General features: G+C 40.4%; 2 protein-coding genes across 2 annotated transcripts; both read left to right on the top strand.

Annotated features, from left to right (window-relative positions):
- The first annotated feature begins 9786 nt into the window (after window positions 1-9786).
- On the top strand, window positions 9787-13045 carry igbp1 (immunoglobulin (CD79A) binding protein 1). The gene is made up of 6 exons (XM_038989955.1): window positions 9787-10063; window positions 10362-10664; window positions 10914-11109; window positions 11201-11277; window positions 11473-11582; window positions 11730-13045. The coding sequence occupies exons 1-6, from the start codon at window positions 9852-9854 to the stop codon at window positions 11876-11878; spliced, it is 1047 nt and encodes a 348-aa protein (XP_038845883.1). The 5' UTR covers window positions 9787-9851; the 3' UTR covers window positions 11879-13045.
- A 1759-nt stretch (window positions 13046-14804) lies between these two features.
- On the top strand, window positions 14805-15991 carry LOC120044272 (gap junction beta-1 protein-like). The gene is made up of 2 exons (XM_038988878.1): window positions 14805-14832; window positions 15255-15991. Exons 1-2 carry the CDS (start codon window positions 14805-14807, stop codon window positions 15989-15991), a joined length of 765 nt encoding a protein of 254 aa, XP_038844806.1.
- Window positions 15992-19429: the final 3438 nt, after the last annotated feature.

Here is a 19429-nt window from a genome sequence, read left to right as displayed (position 1 = left end):
GATGCCCTGAGACAGATGTCTATGTGTCAGGGGAAAAGCTCCAGGTGGTATCTGATGCCCCTGAGACAGAGGTCTATGTATCAGGGGAAAAGCTCCAGGTGGTATCTGATGCCCTGAGACAGATGTCTATGTATCAGGGGAAAAGCTCCCGGTGGTATCTGATGCCCTGAGACAGAGGTCTATGTATCAGGGGAAAAGCTCCAGGTTGTATCTGATTTTAAGTACCACGGCATCATACTTGATTCCAACCTCTCTTTTAAAAAGCAAATAAAAAAGGTAACTCAAATAACCAAATTCAACCTAGCTAATTTCCAAAACATATGAAATTGTTTTGACTACAGAGGTAACAAAACTATACTTAAAATCTATGATACTCCCCCACTTAACATACTACCTGACTAGTTTGGCCCAAGCTTGCTTTACAACATTAAAACCCATTCAGTCTGTCTGCAAACAGGCTCTCAAAGTACTTGATAGGAAACCCAATAGCTATAGAAAGCATAAGCTCCTGAGTTGGAAAAAATCTTATGCAATACACTGACGCCTATCTTGTATTCAAGATTATAAATGTTCAGGCTCCCCCTCCACTCAGTACTTTTGTTAAGCAGAAAACCCAAACCTTATGGCAGCAGATCCACAAGATCCGCCATGAGAGATGACTGTATAGTTCCCTTAAGGAAAAGCACCTTTAGTCAATCTGCTTTCAGTGTGAGAGCTTCCCATGTCTGGAATACCCTGCCATTAGACACACACAACTATGATTAATATGCACTGTCCCTGTAAAAATAAAACTTAACTTAAACTGCAATCCACTTTAATGACCTGACATTGTTCCACGTAATGGCAACAGATTATAATGTCAGAATACATGAACTTCCTGCTCAAATTCACTGGTGTTACCTAAACAATCAAACCAAGAAACAATCATCATCAGAATACATTATCACAATGTTTCCTTATTCACACCTGAATCACTTTCAGCTCAACATATCCCAACGCACACAACTCCTATTTTTATTTTTTTTACCAGTGGGTAAAAATATAACCCCTACTCAAACAACGTTCTGCCTTACCTCTATCGTAAGATTAAAAACAAACTTTACAACTTTCTCTTCTCTTTCGGCTTCACACTTATGAAATGTCCAAGACTGTAAAAATAACATGTAAAGCGCCAAATTTATTCATTAGATTTAGGTAACTGTGTCTTCCTTGATTCAGTTATTTAAATACGACTCCTATTTTTAATATGTTATTTCAGCAGACCATTTAGGCAACAGACAACGTATCACATCAAACTCGCCTCGTTATTTAAGTTAAATGAATTCGTCTTTCAATTTGAACCAAACAAGCTATTAAAACGTTCAGTTTATATCTTAAAAAAACACTAGCGACCGTATCTTTCCAGGCTAAACATACCAATAGTTGAATTACAATCAGAAACTCAGATTTTAGTCAGTGCATTGGCTGGGAAATTAACTCGGGTTTAGCAGGCGAAAATTCTACCACTGCACCAGCAATGCTATTTGAATGACTAAGACTCCCCGCAAATAAACCCACTTTACAATTGTCTGTAGTCGTAAAATCAGGCACGTACTGCAGAGACAATTCCCAGAAAATAGCCCTAATTTAAAGGTCCAAGCGTTACTCCGGCGATGTTTCTCACATGGCAAATGAATAGATTAGCAGTCAAAGAGTAAAATCGACATTCATAGACTAGGAAACAGATTTTGCGCCTTTTAATAAAAGTAGATTATGTTTTCTCATGCAACGTATTTCAATTACTTTACTACATCACATTAATCACGCAATGATAATTAATTTTATGGATACCCTAGGCTTTGTACGACATTATAAATTACGTCGAGATTCCATCTTAATTCGCTCTAATTTTATGGAAAACGTTTTATTCAATAAATCCCGCAACTCCACTCATACTGGGAAGAAAAATAAAACAGTTTCAGACCTTAAGGGCAGTTTTATTTCAAATGTTGTACCCAGACGGAGATAATCCAATAAGCATTTATAGTTACATCATTAGTGTAAGATAACCAAAAGTGGACACACTCTAATCAGTTTCTAGAGCACAATTTCCCAGATTTTGTAGACAGTTTAATAGTGCTTAAAAGCTCATCTTTATCAAATTATCCATTAAAGATACCAACTCAAAACCTACGTAAGTCTACGAATGGGTGGTTTAAATTGTATCTAATTATATTCTCAGCATTACTTTCATCGTTATCACTTGTAATCGATTATACACACATACAATTTATCATGTTTTCATATTTTCACAGAATCCATATAAAACGTAAGAAATTCTTAGGTACTCACACAGAACTTTAAGGATCACCCACACAGGATTGGTCAGATGTTCACACAGAACTGGTCAGATGTCCACACAGAACATCAGAACATAATTAAAAGGTTACCCACACAGAGTCAACCTACCGCGCTCACACAGAACGCTCCTACAAAGATTACCCACACAGGATTTCACACCCTGTCTATATGTACAGGGAAACCCATAATGTAATCAAAATATTATCTAGTGGTCCCAAAACAAAATACTCACACAGAGTAACCCAGGGCACACCTGGCTAGCACATTTAAAATAATTGGAATTCACCACCTCTGAGGGTCACTTAGACAGTCACACAGACACTTTCAGAACGAGGTCCTTCTTCCAATAGGGCATATCAAGTACCGTGTTTCACACAGAACGCACAGTCACCCTGGCCCCTCACCCCCACAGACCGCACCAATCCCCACTGTGATCAATTCAGTGTCAGGACGGCTCTAGGTCGCCAGTAACCGACCAGTGATAGGTGTCTTTGAGTCGACTGACTCTCAGATCATCCTCCACTGACTCGGCCCTGCTTACGCCTCCATGGTGCCCCCCTCACAAAGGAATACACACTCAGAGCCTACGTAACAGAGGCTTTTCTAAAAACTCGACTTCAAGTGTGGTTCGCTCACCTCTTTCTTTAAAAAAAATAAGTTTGAGATGTGGTATCCACTCGGCTCGCTGCCTCTCAGATCAAAGGTGGGTCCATCTGCTTCGTTCCCGAAGTGTGGTTTCCCTGAGATCCCAAGTTTGAGGGATCCCTCGTGCACGATTTGCCCAGATCGTCGGGAGCGGTCACCGAGTGAAGATTCATGTCCCATCCCTGTCGCCAAATGTGGTGGCATTTTTCTGCTTTACCAAATGAGGTGAGTTACAAACTTCACACACCAGTCAGAGTTATACATAAACGACATATTTTTTAATAAGAGCTTTGCAATAGCCTTTTTGACTTTCAATGATGCGCTATCTCTAATGAACCATTGAAAAGTACCAACAGAAAAGTGCAAAGATCTTTTATAGCCAAGATACACCCCTCTCAATTTACATGACGAATGACAGATCTTAGGAACAGTTCACAAAGGTTAAGATTTGTATGAAAGATATCTATAAAACATAGCAGACAGTTACTGCTGTGTCAACAGTTCTCATTGTAAAGACCAGTGTCTGGCCCCCTCACTCCAAAAGGGAACCGTCTCTCCCTGATACGGCATAGAACAGAACCATTAGCTCATGTTATCTGGAATGCTCTTTAGGCTTTATTACCCAAAGACATCGTAAATCTCCTCTGTCAGTGTTATCTCATAGAGGCCCATCCTCAGTGGAACACACACACAATACTCTATTATGTCGAATGTAACAACTATTATAATGTAATACAAACATAACATAATCTTACAATTTTCCACGACACCGTTTAAACTTGAGGTAGATGCTACTGCCAGAGGTGCTGGTGCTGTTCTACTGCAGCAGGACAAGAGTGGAGTGGATCATCCTGTTTGTTATTTTTCTCGAAAGTTTAACAAATGTCAGGCTAACTATGCAACCATCGAACAAGAAGCTCTAGCTTTTTTGTTAGCTCTGCAATACTTTGAAGTATATATTGGTTCCAGTGCCCTACCAGTGATAGTATATACTGATCATAACCCCTTAGTGTTTCTCCACCGTATGTACAACCAGAACCAGCGCCTTATGCGTTGGGCACTTATTGTGCAAAATTATAATTTGGAGATCCGCCACAAAGAGGGTTCTGGAAATGTATTGGCAGATGCTATTTTGTATGTTTCGTAAGGTTGTCTTTGTTTGTTAATCTTGTTGGGATTCGTTGTAAATACTCTGTAAATACTTTGGTCGCAATCCTTATAGGGTTGCTCTTTTAAGGGGGGAGTGTTACAGATACAGGTATCCTGTGTTTATTTGTTTTCTCTCCTTCTGCCCTAGTCACAGGTGGCAGTCATCAGTCGCCAATCAGAAGACACACCTGCTCCTTTTCCCTTACCCAATCACATCCCCTTTCCCTTGGTTTAAAAACCCAGTCAGTTGTTTTCCCAAACTCTCTCTCTCTCTCTCTTGATACATCTCTCTCTCTGGATTGATACATCTCTCTCGTGTTTTTGGTGCCTACATCTCACTTTGTCCGTTATCCTGTGAGTATGTATTGTTGTGGTGTATGACTGTTTGTTTGTTGGTGGGAAAAGGGGGTACAAAGCCAAGTCGCCCATTGGCATACATTACCCATAGGAAAACTGTCTAAGTACCCTAGTTAGAACTGGGCGGACCACCCACTGTATTTTATTGGTTAGTTAGTTAGCTGTTCGTGAAGCAGGCTAGACTAGTTTAGTTTAAAAAAAATATTTATTATTTATTTCCTTGGGTCCAGCTCAGCCCCTTTTTCCCACACCCCATTACCGTGTGTCTAAAATAAACCCGAAGTGTTTGACGATAGGTTTAAGTTGTCTGTGGATTTCTTTTAGTTCTCACTGTTCCTTTTCACTGTTATGATTTGCATGAGATTTGTTACGGGTCTCGTTTCCATCCCCCCTAGACTGCAGGGCCAAAGGGGTTCGTAACAAGTTGTTTGGTGAAAGATGTCTCCAAACAAAATGAATGCACAATAAAAGGTTTTGAACGTAAGACTTGCTGTGTTACAAGTGGTACCAGTTTCGAATTTTGTACTAAATTCACCATAGCACCAAAGCGATTGAAAAATACTAACACTCAGTGGGGGTGGAAGGTAGCCTAGTGGTTAAAGCATTGGGCCAGCAACCAAAAGGTTGCTGGATTGTATCCCCGAGCTGACAAGGTGAAAATCTGTTCTTCCCCTGAACAAGGCAGATAATCTCCAGTAGACTGTCATTGTAAATAAGAATTTGTTCTTAATTGACTTAAAGATTTTTTTACAAGATCCCCAGTGTTGGTGTTATTAATATCCAGAGTTGAATGTGATTGTGTCATTTTTACTCTTGAGTAAAAACACTCAAAACCACATCCATAATTTCTCATTGCTCTAATTTGACTTATTAGACGACGCCAATAGCTAGTCTCCCGGGGTCCGACACATAATGAAAAATACTTTACTTTACAACTTTACAAATGACAAATTTAAATGTGTGTGTGCATCTATCAGTTTCACATACATGTCAATACATACACACAAAAAGTAGGTCACATGGGGAAGACGCCATGAGGTGTTGCTTTATTTCTTTTTGGAATCAGATTTGCTGAATGAGATGAAAGGTAGTTCCATGCAATCATGTCCCTGTATAGTATTGTACATTTCCTTTAATTTGTTCTCGAACCTGGGAACTGTGAAAAGACCCCTGGTGGAATGTCTGTTGGAGTAAGTGTGTGTGTCACTGATGTAAGTTGACTATGCAAACAATTTGAAATTTCAAACACAATGTTTCTTATAAAAACAAGAAGCGGCCTCCCGGGTGGCGCAGTGGTCTAGGGCACTGCATCGCAGTGCTAGCTGCGCCACCAGAGTCTCTGGGTTCGCGCCCAGGCTCTGTCGCAGCCGGCCGCGACCGGGGGGTCCGTGGGGCGACGCACAATTGGCCTAGCGTCACCTGGGTTAGGGAGGGTTTGGCCGGTAGGGATATCCTTGTCTCATCGCGCTCCAGCGACTCCTGTGGCGGGCCGGGCGCAGTGCGTGCAAACCAAGGGGGCCAGGTGCACGGTGTTTCCTCCGACACATTGGTGCGGCTGGCTTCCGGGTTGGAGGCGCGCTGTGTTAAGAAGCAGTGCGGCTTGGTTGGGTTGTGCTTCGGAGGACGCACGGCTTTCGACCTTCGTCTCTCCCGAGCCCGTACGGGAGTTGTAGCGATGAGACAAGATTGTAATTACTAGCGATTGGATACCACGAAAATTGGGGAGAAAAGAGGATAAAATATAAAAATAAAACAAGAAGCGAGGCAGTCTCTTAGCCAAGAGACTGGGATGCATAGTACTGATGTTAGCACTCTGATTACGATGAAGAGCAAAATGTGCCACTGTTTGGGCCAGCTGCAGCTTAACTAGGTCCTTTGCAGCACTTGACCATATAACTGGACAATAATCAAGATGGGTAGGTATGCTTTCACTTTTCCAAATTAGGCGTGCGTGTGGGCACGGGATGAATATTGTAAATAAAGAATTAAAAAAATGGATATCTGCCCAAATGGGATTAGAAGTCACAACCATTGAACTATGACTTATTGGTGGCAGACACGCCACCAATAAATCAGTGGTAGGGAAAAAAATATAACAAGTTGACAGGACCACCATTGTCATCTATTTCTTGTTACGATGCATATATAAACATATGATCCTCATAGCCTTCATGTTTTATTTTTTCTCGTAAAAGCACATGTGTATGAAATGATAAGCAAAAACGTTGAATTTGGTCATAGCCGGAAATGTGCCTCACTGGCTTTTGAATTTTGTGTAACGTCAGTAGTCTAGTCAAGGAAGCATTATGCAAAATACACTACATGAACAAAAGTATGCGGACACCTGCTCTTCGAACATCTCATTCCAGAATCATGGGCATTATTATGGAGTTGGTCCCCCATTTGCTGCTATAACAGCCTGCACTCTTCTGGGAAAGCTTTTCATTAGATGTTGGAACATTGCTGAAGGGATTTGGTTCCATGCAGCCACAAGAGCATTAGTGAGGTCAGGCACTGATGTTGGGCGATTAGGCCTGGCTCGCAGTCGGCGTTCCAATTCATCCCAATGGTGTTTGATGGGGTTGAGGTCAGGGCTCTGTGCAGGCCAGTCAAGTTCTTCCACACCGACTTCAACAAGCCATTTCTGTATGGACCTCACTTTGTGCACAGGGGCATTGTCATGCTGAAACAGGAAAGAGCGTTCCCCAAACTGTTGGCAGAAAGTTTGAAGCACAAAATTGTCTAGAATGTCATTGTATGCTGTAAAGATTTCTCATCCACCAAATGTTACAGTTGACACTATGCATTCGGGCAGGTAGCATTGTCCTGGCCTCCGCCAAACCCAAATTAGTCCGTTGGACTGCCAGATGGCGAAGTGTGATTCATCACTCCAGAGAACGCGTGTCCACTGCTCCAGAGTCTAATGGCGGCGAGCTTTGCATTGCTCTACCGGACGCTTGGCATTGTGCATGGTGCTCTTAGGCTTGTGTGTGGCTGCTCAGCCATGAGAACCCATTTCATGAAGCTCCCTGCGAACAGCTCTTGTACTGAAGTAGCTTCCAGAGGCAGTTTGGAACTCCGTAGTGAGTGTTTCAACCGAAGACAGACGTTTTTTTTTACGCACTACGCGCTTCAGCACTCTGTGGTCCCATTCTGTGAGCTTGTGTGGCCTACCACAGTTGTTGCTCCTAGACATTTCCACTTCACAATAACAGCACTTGACTGGGGCAGCTCTAGCAGGGTAGAAATGTGATGAACTGACTTGTTGGAAAGGTGGCATCCTATGACGGTGCAACGTTCAAAGTCACTGAGCTCTTCAGTAAGGCCATTCTACTGCCAATGTTTGTCTATGGAGATTGCATGGCTGTGTGCTTGATTTTATACACCGGTAGCAACGGGTGTGGCTGAAATAGCTGAATCCACTCATTTGAAGGGGTGTCCACATACTTTTGCATATTTTTTTTTTCTTACCCGTGACGTGCTAGTATCAGTTTTAAATTCTCTTTGCTAGTATTGTCATTCCGCGTCATCACTGGTTACGCGCCCAAAAACAACTAAGGAAATGGCAAAAGGTAGCTAGGCGTGGCCAAGTTTTGGCAAACGTAAGGTATCATATCATGCCACGTTCACGTTCTAGTCAGAACTAGTTAGGAAACTCTGACATTTCTGACTTACTGACTGGTTGTAGTTATACACGTGCCGCATTCTACCAGTTAGCAAGTTGGACATTTCTGAGTTTCCTAGTTCTGACTAGCATTTGAACGCAGCATCATACCAAAGATTTGTATAACTAACACAAGAGCCTGTAGTTTACAACAGAGCAAATGAATTGTGGTGGGCAGAACAAGCAAGGAGGTAGGCAGAGCCAAGCGCGAGCTAGTGTGATCAGTGTTGCCAACTAATTTTCAGGGTAAATTGCTAGAGGCAGGTTGATTTGTTGCTAAAAGTTGCTAAATGACGTTGTGATGTCATTGCGTGATAACGTAAAACTGCGTCATTACGTAGAATACACAATAACGTTACTCAAATTGACTGGCCATCTCGGCAAAAAATATGATTTGACATTTGTTCAGGTATAGACTCCCACTCTTTTCTGTACTTCTGATTGAGACATGTTGATTGATGTAGTAAGTTCGGTTCAAGATCAAACATTCATGACCAACTATATTCATTGGGTTTGGCTCGTCGAAACAGTTCTAGTGCTGCTGCAGTCAGCCAACAATGATTTGCAATTTGCTGAAATTTCTGCTGGCCTACTGCTGCCTGCTGCTGACGTCACTCACAATGCACTTTGCACAGGCACGTGTGTTGTGACTGAGTGTGTGACAGAGAAAATCGTTTTTGTGTCATTTAGAGGGAAAATGCGTGCATTTTAGCGTTTGAATCACTTTTCAAATGTTGCTAAAAGTTCCAAATACATTTTTAAAAGTAGCTACATTTGTTGCTAGGTGCTGTTTGAAAAAAAAGTTGCTAAATCTAGCAACAAAATTGCTAAATTGGCATCACTGAGTGAAATGCTTTTGGCGGTTCTAGCATTTATTTGCATTTTCCCGATAGGGAACGCCTACTTTGAAGTGCGCATGTGCAATAACTAAATTCGCCCTTGCTCTCCTTCTAAACAACGCAATTTTCTAAAACTTTATAGAGATCAAATGTTTCATCGATTAGAAAATGTGCTAAATCGAACTCGCTTAATCTTCTCCAACTGGGCTTCCTCTCATCACCATATTTGGTAATGAGTGGAAACGCCAACTGGATGCTTCACATTTATACATCCAGTGAAATATCTGATCTATGATCATACTAAATTTGGGTTGCACAATTTACGTACAGAATAATAAGTTTAATGATAGGCAGGTTTTAGTGTCAGGCCGCCCTTACAAAAACAGATTGCAGTTTTGAAACTGCAGTAATTGCATTCGACTGTTATTTTGGACGCAGTAATTGTGGTAATTGCAGTAACTGTGGTTACACTGCAAAGTTACTGCAGTAAAAAAAACGGTGTTCTTTTGGACGCAGAATTTGCAACATACTGCAGTTATACAGAGATGTTTATATAATTGATGAGATGTTCATGTCTCCGCCCTAACAATGGGAGTCGTCCCAAATGCGGGAAAGCAGGCGACAAGTTTAGGTTTAGAATAATCTAATTGAAACGCATTGGGCTTATTTTGGACAGATTTCGGCCACAGTGAAACCTGACCATTACCCTAACTAATCACAATAATGATTTTTGCGACAATTCTGACTTCGTGGCTGTGCTAACTAGTGGAAACCATTTGGATCTTGTCATAAAGGAAGTGAGCGTAGAATGAATACGGAAGCCGATAGTAATCATTACATAGAAAAAAGAAAAGAAAATGGCAGCCGCTGAAAGCACTAGCTTGTCACCAAGTCAGGCAGAAGAACCGCCTAAACTATCTGATTTATTAGATCGGGGATGGAAACTATATGAGGAGGTGGACACCACAAATGATCCCATCGCAGCTACCCATATCCAGGTTAAAATCAAGCGTGGGATAATGCAACTGGAAGAGGCAACGCGGATGGTTGCCCAGCTTGACTTGTTCAGGTAGCTAACGTTAGCTAGCACCTAGCTAGCTAACTATAGATCGCTATCTACTCAAGATTTGATGACTAGCCAGATACCCAGGTAGCTAGTTACTATCATGTATTGGGCATGATTATATATCAAAGAGTATAGCCAACTAGGTAACGAACAGATTCCACCTTAGAGTTGCTTGACAGTTTTGCCAGCTAGATACTTTTGATGGGCTAGGATAAGTCGTAAACAATCTAGTTAGCTAGCTAACGTTCGCTAAGGCAATGAAAGTGATGCTGCATGTTCATTCTTCATGTTTGTTTTTTAGCCGAAATGAAGAATTGGAGGAGGTAGCAACCACAGATCTGAAGTATCTGATGTTGCCTGTCCTCTTGGGGGCTCTTACTATGAAGCAAGTGAACCTGGCAAAACGACTAGAGCAAGTTCAGATGGCAAGATGTTACTTTTTGGACTTCTTGAAAAGATGTAAGGAGTATAACATATCAAAGTTTGAACTACCCAAAACCAATGAAAACTCTGCTGGCACACTGGAAGAAGAATCTGCAAATGGGCCCCCCAAACCTCCGGACTTGATTGCAATGGCGACAGTAAGAGCGGCAAAGATAGAAAGGTATCAGAAACATCTGCTTTTCAATTACAATGATTTTGACAATCGAAACACACATTGTTTTGATTCAGCACTGCACAAGTAATATTTAGGCCTATGCTTTAAGGTCTAGTACCTGTCACGAGCCTCTTAAAATATGTTATGTCCCTCAGCTATTTAACAACTTAAACATCTCTTGTTTATTTTATAATGGCAATTCATCTGCACCCACATTGGTCTGATGACTCTTATTTATTGTGCTATACTCTGCAGATACACCCAGAGGAAGAACACTGAGGCCAAGCTATCAGAGATCAAGGCAGCAGTGGACAGTGGGCAGGCAGATGACGAGATAGTTAGAGACTTCTACCTCCTCAACTTGAGGAAATGGATTGCTGTATCCCTGGAGGAGATAGAGAGCATTGATCAGGAAATTGAGATTTTGACCAGGATGGATGTTCTAAAACAGGTACATGGATTTGAAGATGTAACTAATCTCATTCACCAATGACTAATTGAAAGGGTGACTTTCTGATGCTCTTTATATTTTCCATGTGCAGAGTTCAGCAGAGCCATCACAGTCTAAAAGGCCTCCCATGAAACCCTTCATTCTCACCAAAGATGCTGTTCAGGCCAGGTAGACACCTGCTCAAACTTATCATTTATTTTCTTATTCTGCACATTTTTATTTAAAATGTTTTTCTGTTTTCCTACTCACAAAATAAGTACTCTGTCCAACCTCCCTTATGAAAATTACATAGCTACTTGCTTATTATATGACATGAAGTAAATAGTTGACTAATGTATAATAAATGTGTAATTTTCATTTCAGAGTGTTTGGGGCTGGCTATCCCAGCCTGCCTACTATGTCCGTGGATGACTGGTATGAGCAGCACAGGAAGAAAAATGCCCTGCCGGACCAGGGGATCCCTCGCAGCACTGGTAGGGTTAAAAGAGATGTTCATAATTATTTTCTATTTACAGTTAACGGTATGTACATAAATTGTTTTGGGGAAAAGTCAGTCATGGTCCATGTTTTTTTTTTTACACCTTTTCTCATTCACCAAATACAATTTGTCCCCCATTCAGAGGACGTCGATGCAGAAGAGCGAGAGCAAGAAGAGAAAGAGAAGCGGGTTGAAAATGATGACGAGGAGGCCTTGCAGAAAGCTAGAGACTGGGACAACTGGAAGGATACACATCAGAGAGGCTATGGGAACCGTAAAAACATGGGCTGACAACCATCAAACACAGCAATAGTCCCAACCTGGTCTGCAGTATTCATCTGCTCTTATTCCCTCTTAAATACATTTTAACAGATTGCCAGTGTATATGGAAAGATGGCCTTGAAGAAAAGGGAGGTTTATACAATCCCAGACAGAAACTGTTCATAAGTGTCTGTTTATGGTCTCTTTTTCTTCTGATGCTGCAAATCACAGTTTTCATTGTGGCCATATCAGAGGAACATTATTTAGTGGCAGCCATTAATATGATCTGCAGGCTCTATGCAGATACACAACTAAGCGTTGACACCAAGGCCCAGTCTCTGTCGAGACAGCGCAGTGCTGTGCTCAAGAAGATTAGTAAGTGAATTTGATGATATTGTCTAACAGCTGCTCCCAAATAGAGTAATATTTCCTTAGAGTATCCAGCTAAACTGTTGACTTGTGAAATGCCCTAAAAGGTGGTGGTACCACTCTACAGGTACAACAAATTGATTGAATTTTGTCATCCATACTTCATCTGATTGGTTATGTTAGCTCATGTGCTTATACCTAGAAGATGTGCATCGCAAGAAACCCCAATATTGAAAGATGCTTCCTCTGATCGATGTCCATTGTGAAACTGAATAATGGTTTGCTATGCAGGTATGATGTTATGTAGCTACTCCCTTTTCGTCTTGTTTTGCTTTTTGTTAAAGAACTGTTTGTGAAAGCCAATTTGCTCTTCTCAAAAGTATGGCTGACTTATTTATTTTCCACCTCTTACAAATGTACAGTTTGAACAGGCACTGGTTCTGACAGACTTGGTGGATTCTTTTGTCAGAGTTGATAACTCTTGGTCTATTTTTTCCACAATAGCAGGAATTCTGTATGGTTCCCACTGTAACAAGAAATTATTTGAGTGTTTTGTACTTACTTTTCCCCCGTTGTTTCTTAAAGAAGTTGCTAGTGCATTGAAAATATGGATACGGTCCAGAATAAATATGATACAGAAGGCTGCTATGGTCAAGCAAATTGTTATTGGCACATCGATATACACAATGTGCATTAATCAAAATCATATATTGGACACGATTACTATTGCTCCCATCTAACTTGATGTTGTTTGGTGAAAGCATACATTGTGATCTCAAAATGTATTTGTTTCCCAGCCAATTAAATGTATTGCACATCCTCATTGAATGTTTATTTTATTTTATACCCATTGGACAACTGTGAAAAGGATGCCCAGTAGACCACCTCAATTGTGGGTCACCTAGTTCTCGCTTCATGATGTGTCTTTGTGATACTTGGCCTCAGTCAGTGGGCCTAGCTCCCTCTAGAGATGAGATGTTGATCTGTCTGAGGCTTGTTTAAAATTATTTAAAATGATCTCTCCAAAGTATCCCTCAGAACTTTACTAGAATTGTCAGTTACATTTTTGACAGCAGGTGGGTATACAAGGAAAGGTTAGAATGTCTTTGAAAATACCACACACTGAGGCACACACACACCAAATAAATTATGAATAAACAAGCATTTATTTCTCTACTGTTATCTATAAGACTTACTCCCTCTGCATGTGGTTAGACTTTCTTTGTTTGGGTTTTGTAATTTTTACTCCATATTGTGTCAAAACCAGCCTTCACTTCCCTTGCAGTACAGTGCACAATAGATAGGGCAGGCTTCTTTGTGTCCACACAGATTCTTTCCTTTGCTGAGGGTAGGCGGAAACTGAGGCGCTTGATCTGAATTCTAAAGGGGCTTGTTGTATCTAATAAAAGCAGCTATTGTATGTAAATTATTCACACGAGCATATGACTCCGACTGTGCAGGGCAGTGGCTAGTGTGAGAGAAATCATTAGCAATGCAAACTCATGGTGTTCTGGTTCACAGATTCACTAATGGGAAGAAATCCATCTATACTGATGGTAACTCAATTGTTTCTGGGTGTGTTTGTGCACTACTTCTACTGAAGGTAATTTCATGAATTTAATAATTTGTTACAGCTATGAAATCTAAATTAGGTATAGACATTATTTTTTTGTCATGATTTACATGTTTGTGATTAAGTTTCATGTTAAAGGGGATGAGATCTCTCCCTGGTCATCTTTCTGCCTAGTCAAACAAACATTTGTACTGATGATCTGGAAATGTTTATTTAGGATTAATACTAATAAACTTAAAGTATCCTTATAAAAGTGTAATTGATGTATTAATATTTAAAAGCACCAGTTGTGTTGTATTTCATTCTTCACTCATTCCTCTACATAGATAGCCTATTGTATGTGGCTTAGATAACCATAGATGTGCTTTCCAGTGACAGCCATAATAGGTTGCTTGTGAAATATCTAAGAAAATCAGGGGTGCACACTGTAAGAATAAAGAAAACATGCTAATCTTAAATAATAACTATACTTAAAGGATTTATTGTGGAAATCTTAATTTAGCCATTCAATTTGCGATCTCATGTTCAAGAATCCTATTCCTTTAATCTTCTCTTACCATATCACCTCTAATTTCTCGTTTTATCAGGAAAAATCTGTCATTAATGTTTTTTAAATCCTGAAATATGTTTTTTCATTTATATCTTGATTTGACTGAGTTAAAGTGAAATAGACCTGAACCATGTTGTCTGTAGACTCTTTTGGTATTGGCTTATCATAGTCTTTGTTGTGACTTTACATATTATAGAACATTTCATAAAGGGAGGGGCATAGATATACCATGCAGGCTGGTGCCAGTGTCAACATGGCACACTGGTCACATTGGGGCAGATACTCCCTTGCCAGTGACTTCGGGAAAATGGTCACCTGATGTGTAGTGCCAAACCAAAAGCTTGCGCTCTTAAGCCGCCCACCAACGTCAGTGCATGTAGATAGGTTTGGTTCTCTACTGGCCGCACATCAATGTCCACGCTACACCAGCGGGTCAACGTTGTCCTCCACCCTGGGTGCTGCCTATGCCTCTTACACCTCCTGATGAGCTTGGTAACTTCCACCTCTCCAAGTCTCTTCTACTGCCATGGCAGGAATGACTCAAACAATGGAATTCAATAGATCTGAATTATAACAAGATGGAGAGAGCTCAGTTGCCGTTGGCTTTGACAGATATGGAATTAGTCTTGGGGGATTCTGCTTTTTGAGAATTGATGGCTTTATGGAGATTTCCCAATATCTCAGTCGCTGACCAGTGCTGGTCAGACAGTGGTGTTGACTGGTGAAGCAGGTTATGTGAAATCTGTGTTTTTAGTAACAAGCCGTGCAATTAGTGTTTGTATACAGAAATCTTGTGGAAATATCTTACATATATAGGGCTATTTTTCTATGCAAAATGATCAACAATTTATCAACATTATTGACCTCAAAGCTTTCTACAATTAAATCATTTTAATGGCGTCCTTGTTTTTCAGACCTGGAATCGAAAATGAACTGGGCGTCCTTTTATGCCGTCATCAGCGGTGTAAACAGACACTCCACGGGCATTGGTCGCATCTGGCTCTCTGTCCTTTTCATCTTCCGTATCCTGGTCCTGGTGGTTGCAGCAGAGAGTGTGTGGGGTGACGAGAAGTCCGGCTTCACCTGTAATACCCAGCAGCCCGGCTGCAACAGCGTCTGTTATGACCACTTCTTCCCCATCTCACATATCCGTTTGTGGGCCCTGCAGCTCATTCTGGTGTCCACCCCAGCCCTGCTGGTGGCCATGCATGTGGCCCACCGCCGACACATCGACAAAAAACTCTACAAGCTGTCTGGCCGGGCCAACCCCAAGGAACTGGAGCAAATCAAGACCCAGAAGATGAAGATCGCAGGTGCCCTTTGGTGGACATACATCATCAGCCTCTTCTTCCGCATCATCTTTGAGGTGACCTTCATGTATCTCTTCTACATGATCTACCCTGGCTATAAGATGATCCGGCTGGTCAAGTGTGACTCGTACCCCTGCCCCAACACAGTGGACTGCTTTGTGTCCAGGCCCACAGAGAAGACCGTCTTCACTGTGTTCATGCTGGCTGTGTCAGGGATCTGCATCCTGCTCAACATCGCAGAGGTGGTCTTCCTAGTGGGAAAGGCCTGTAGTAGGCACTTAAGCAATGCTGGAGACTCAACCATGGGAGCATGGATCACCCAAAAGCTCTGCTCCTACTAGAACAAGCTAAATGGACCAACACTGTGTAACTGTAATTGGGCACATATGTTCAAAGCTCAAAGTAATGGCCATAACAACATTAATTAATGAGGTGTTCACACTTTTTCTATACTTGTTGAAATGACGCTTCAGATAGATATGACTCAAAGGACAATTTCAGTTTGGATATAGAACAAGCTCCAGAAAAGGAGACTGAAGAAAAGTATGGTAACTGATTTATTAACAGTCCCTTACCTTGTAACGTCTCAAATTTAGCTGAATTCAATATGCAGTCACCTTCGATATGCTCTGCAAGATACAAGCAACTAAACCGACTCATCATCCATTCTGTATTATGATTCATAAATAGTTTTCAATTCCTGATAGACATTTTAATCACTGATAATGTGGTATCATTAGGACAAAGCATTGGTACCCCTTGTTTATTATAAATAGTAACCCAAGAAAACTGTCCAAGTGATGAATTTAACCAACATTTGGTGGTTGTGGTGGAGTATTACTAATAACTATGAGGCTATTCCAAAGCACTACTAATAACTACCTCACTTTCATAGTGAAATATCAAGTGCTTCAAAACATCCACATAGTGTTTTGAATGCTATGAATGAGACTGATTATGCAAGTGTATAGAGTAAAATAGAATAGTGAATGAGAAAATGTGCTTAGTTGAAGTTACAATGAAAGAACCAAATGATTAATCTTCATGTCTATCTCATTATTCTTCTTACTAGATACTGCATTGCTGCTTTAAAACTATTGTGTGTGTGAGAGAAATAATAATATATGTTTAGAATTTGTGGTACTGTAAAGTTTTTACTTCACATGTAAGGGATTACAAAAACGGTAACTGTAATCCGTTACATTACCAGCAAAAATATTGTAATCAGATTACAGATACTTTTGAAAAACTAGATGATTCAATTAAATTAAATTCAGAAAGGAGATTTGAGAAGAAAAAAAATCTTTGACACTTCTCTGTTTTCTCAATGACATTCAAATCAACATTGATAAAAGGCGCAAATGTAAGTTTGTTCCACATGAGCGAGTCTGACCAGAAGTCAGATACCACTATGATGACAAACCAAATGGGTTTGATGGATCGCTGGAAAAGAGCAGGAATAGGCTTTTGTAGGCTACAGTCCCAGCTATGTCTTCCAATGGTGCAACTGCTGTCGGCATCCAAAGATTATCTAACTTGAATAAACGCTTGGAGGTAAGGATGACAGCAGTGGTGTAGTCTACTGCGATACGGATATCACAAATTATTGTTATCTGCATAGCGCATTGATGTGAATCACACTGCTGCTCTCTTATTTAGCTATTTGCGTTTTACGGATTGTGGTTGTTGTGGATGGCTGTTCGCAAATCTAAATGTGTATTTGAACCCAATAATGGTTGAATTCAAGAAGTTTAAGCTGCCTATCAATCATTGTTTTTGAAAACAGTGGACAGCCAGTGAAAAATGCGCTCTTGCAATAGCTGCAGTGCGGATCCCAGCCTATGGAATAAAAACTGGGCTTTATATTTTAACCTTCAATTAACTAGGCAAGTTCAAAGACTGTCCAGGAACAGTGGGTTAACTAACTGCCTTGTTCAGGGGCAGAAGGACACATTTTTAACTTCTCATCTCGGGGATTCGATCTTGCAATCTTTCGGTTACTAGTCCAACGCTCTAACCACTAGGCTACGTTGCTCAGAGAAATTTATGCTGATAAAAAAAATAATCCATAGACCTAATGGACACGTTCAAACTCGCAAACTTTTGATTGATTTAAAGGGGCAATCTGTACTTGGATTTATAAATTATATATATCCATTGATTCTTGAAGAATATAATATATAAATGCCTCATGAGTTTAGTTCAACGGTCACACTCCATGTGAACCCAAAATATAACCTTGTTTTTCTCCAATGTTTGTAAACATTGTAAATGTAAACAAATACTTTATAGCCTCATAACATGGTTAAAACAATAATTTTATATCATGGATGGTCAGTCCTTGCATCCATAGCTCTGTCTATTAATCTGAGCATGGTTACATTTCTCCAGGCCCATCCCTCATCTTTTTACCAAAACTGAGGCGGGATGTCCATTTGGTTATTGTTTCATCTGTGGATTTGCACTTTGAACAGCTGCATATTATCAAGATATCAAAGTGTCACCAACAAAAAATTAAACAACAGAGTAGGGCTGGCTAATAAATCCTTAGTTTTAGGGTTATGCTCAGGTAAAACTATTTGGCTAAACTATACTTCCATATTTCCAAGTCCTATTCTTGAAGATCAAGGGGTATAACATTTATTGGAATGACTGGAATTCTGATAGACTTTCGTTTTTAATGTAAAGATATAATTTAATTGTATTATTATATGTAGTAGAAAGTGATGGGTTAGAAGAAGCCTACATAACCAACCCATAAAGTAAAATGTAACATCCACATATGGACAGCTATGTAAACTTTAACATAGATTTATCCTGCAATAGATGTGGTTCAATTGGTAACATACATTTTTGTCTTCTTCTAATGCCTCTTAAGGGGAAACTAATCTAAAAGTAACTGAATGTAATCAGATTACATTACTGAGTTTGGGTAATCCAAAAGTTACGTTACTGTTTACAATTTTGGACAGGGAACTAGTAACTGTAACAGATTACATTTAGAAAGTAACCTACCCAACCCTGATAGTATTTGAGTTCCTGTTTTGTTGTATACCATGCCTTGTTATGTTGAATGTCTTGCACATATTTGTATTACTGTAGCTAATATAATTAGACATTCCTAATAAAACACTTGAGTTATATTATGTGCAATAGCCACATGGAAATATTAACGAGCTAGTAGTACACGCAGCTATTATGAGTGTATTCTGAATGCTTTATGTGTGTTGTCTTGAGTTACAAGGTGACGTCGCTACAAAGTCTTTATGTGATACTTCAGAAAGCCACTGGAGAGCAGCACAAACATATAAAACTAACCAAAACAACAGGTACTAAAGGCGTTTAGATTATCTGCTGTTATGATCATTTGACAGTGCCATTGAGTAACAATTGGAAAGAGCAAAATCCAATCCATAGATTTTATTGATTGAAACACAATCAAAGAATGAAGTCTCGTGAAGCCTTTTAAAGTCAGAGGTACTGTATGCTGCAGTTCTTGTGAGCTGTCAGACCACCTGTGAGGAAATGTCTGAGGAAGCTTCAGCAATTAAAACCTTAGACTGGCCGGGTAGAGGGCATGGTCCCAGGTTATCAATAGCGTAGCCTTGTGAGGGGTCAGTCTCTGAGGCTAAGAAATATTCACCCTGGGGACAGCTGGACCTAGCAGGGGCAAGTGTGAGGGCATTTCTCTTTTTCAGGAGCACATCAATAGAGACCATATATAGAGAGTCTATCAGATGTGAGGTCTGACTGAGAAGAGAGACATCTAATCACAATGA

Source organism: Salvelinus namaycush, chromosome 3 (genome assembly GCF_016432855.1).
Source record: "Salvelinus namaycush isolate Seneca chromosome 3, SaNama_1.0, whole genome shotgun sequence".
Lineage (NCBI taxonomy): Eukaryota > Metazoa > Chordata > Actinopteri > Salmoniformes > Salmonidae > Salvelinus > Salvelinus namaycush.
This window is presented reverse-complemented; position numbering and strand designations above follow the sequence as displayed.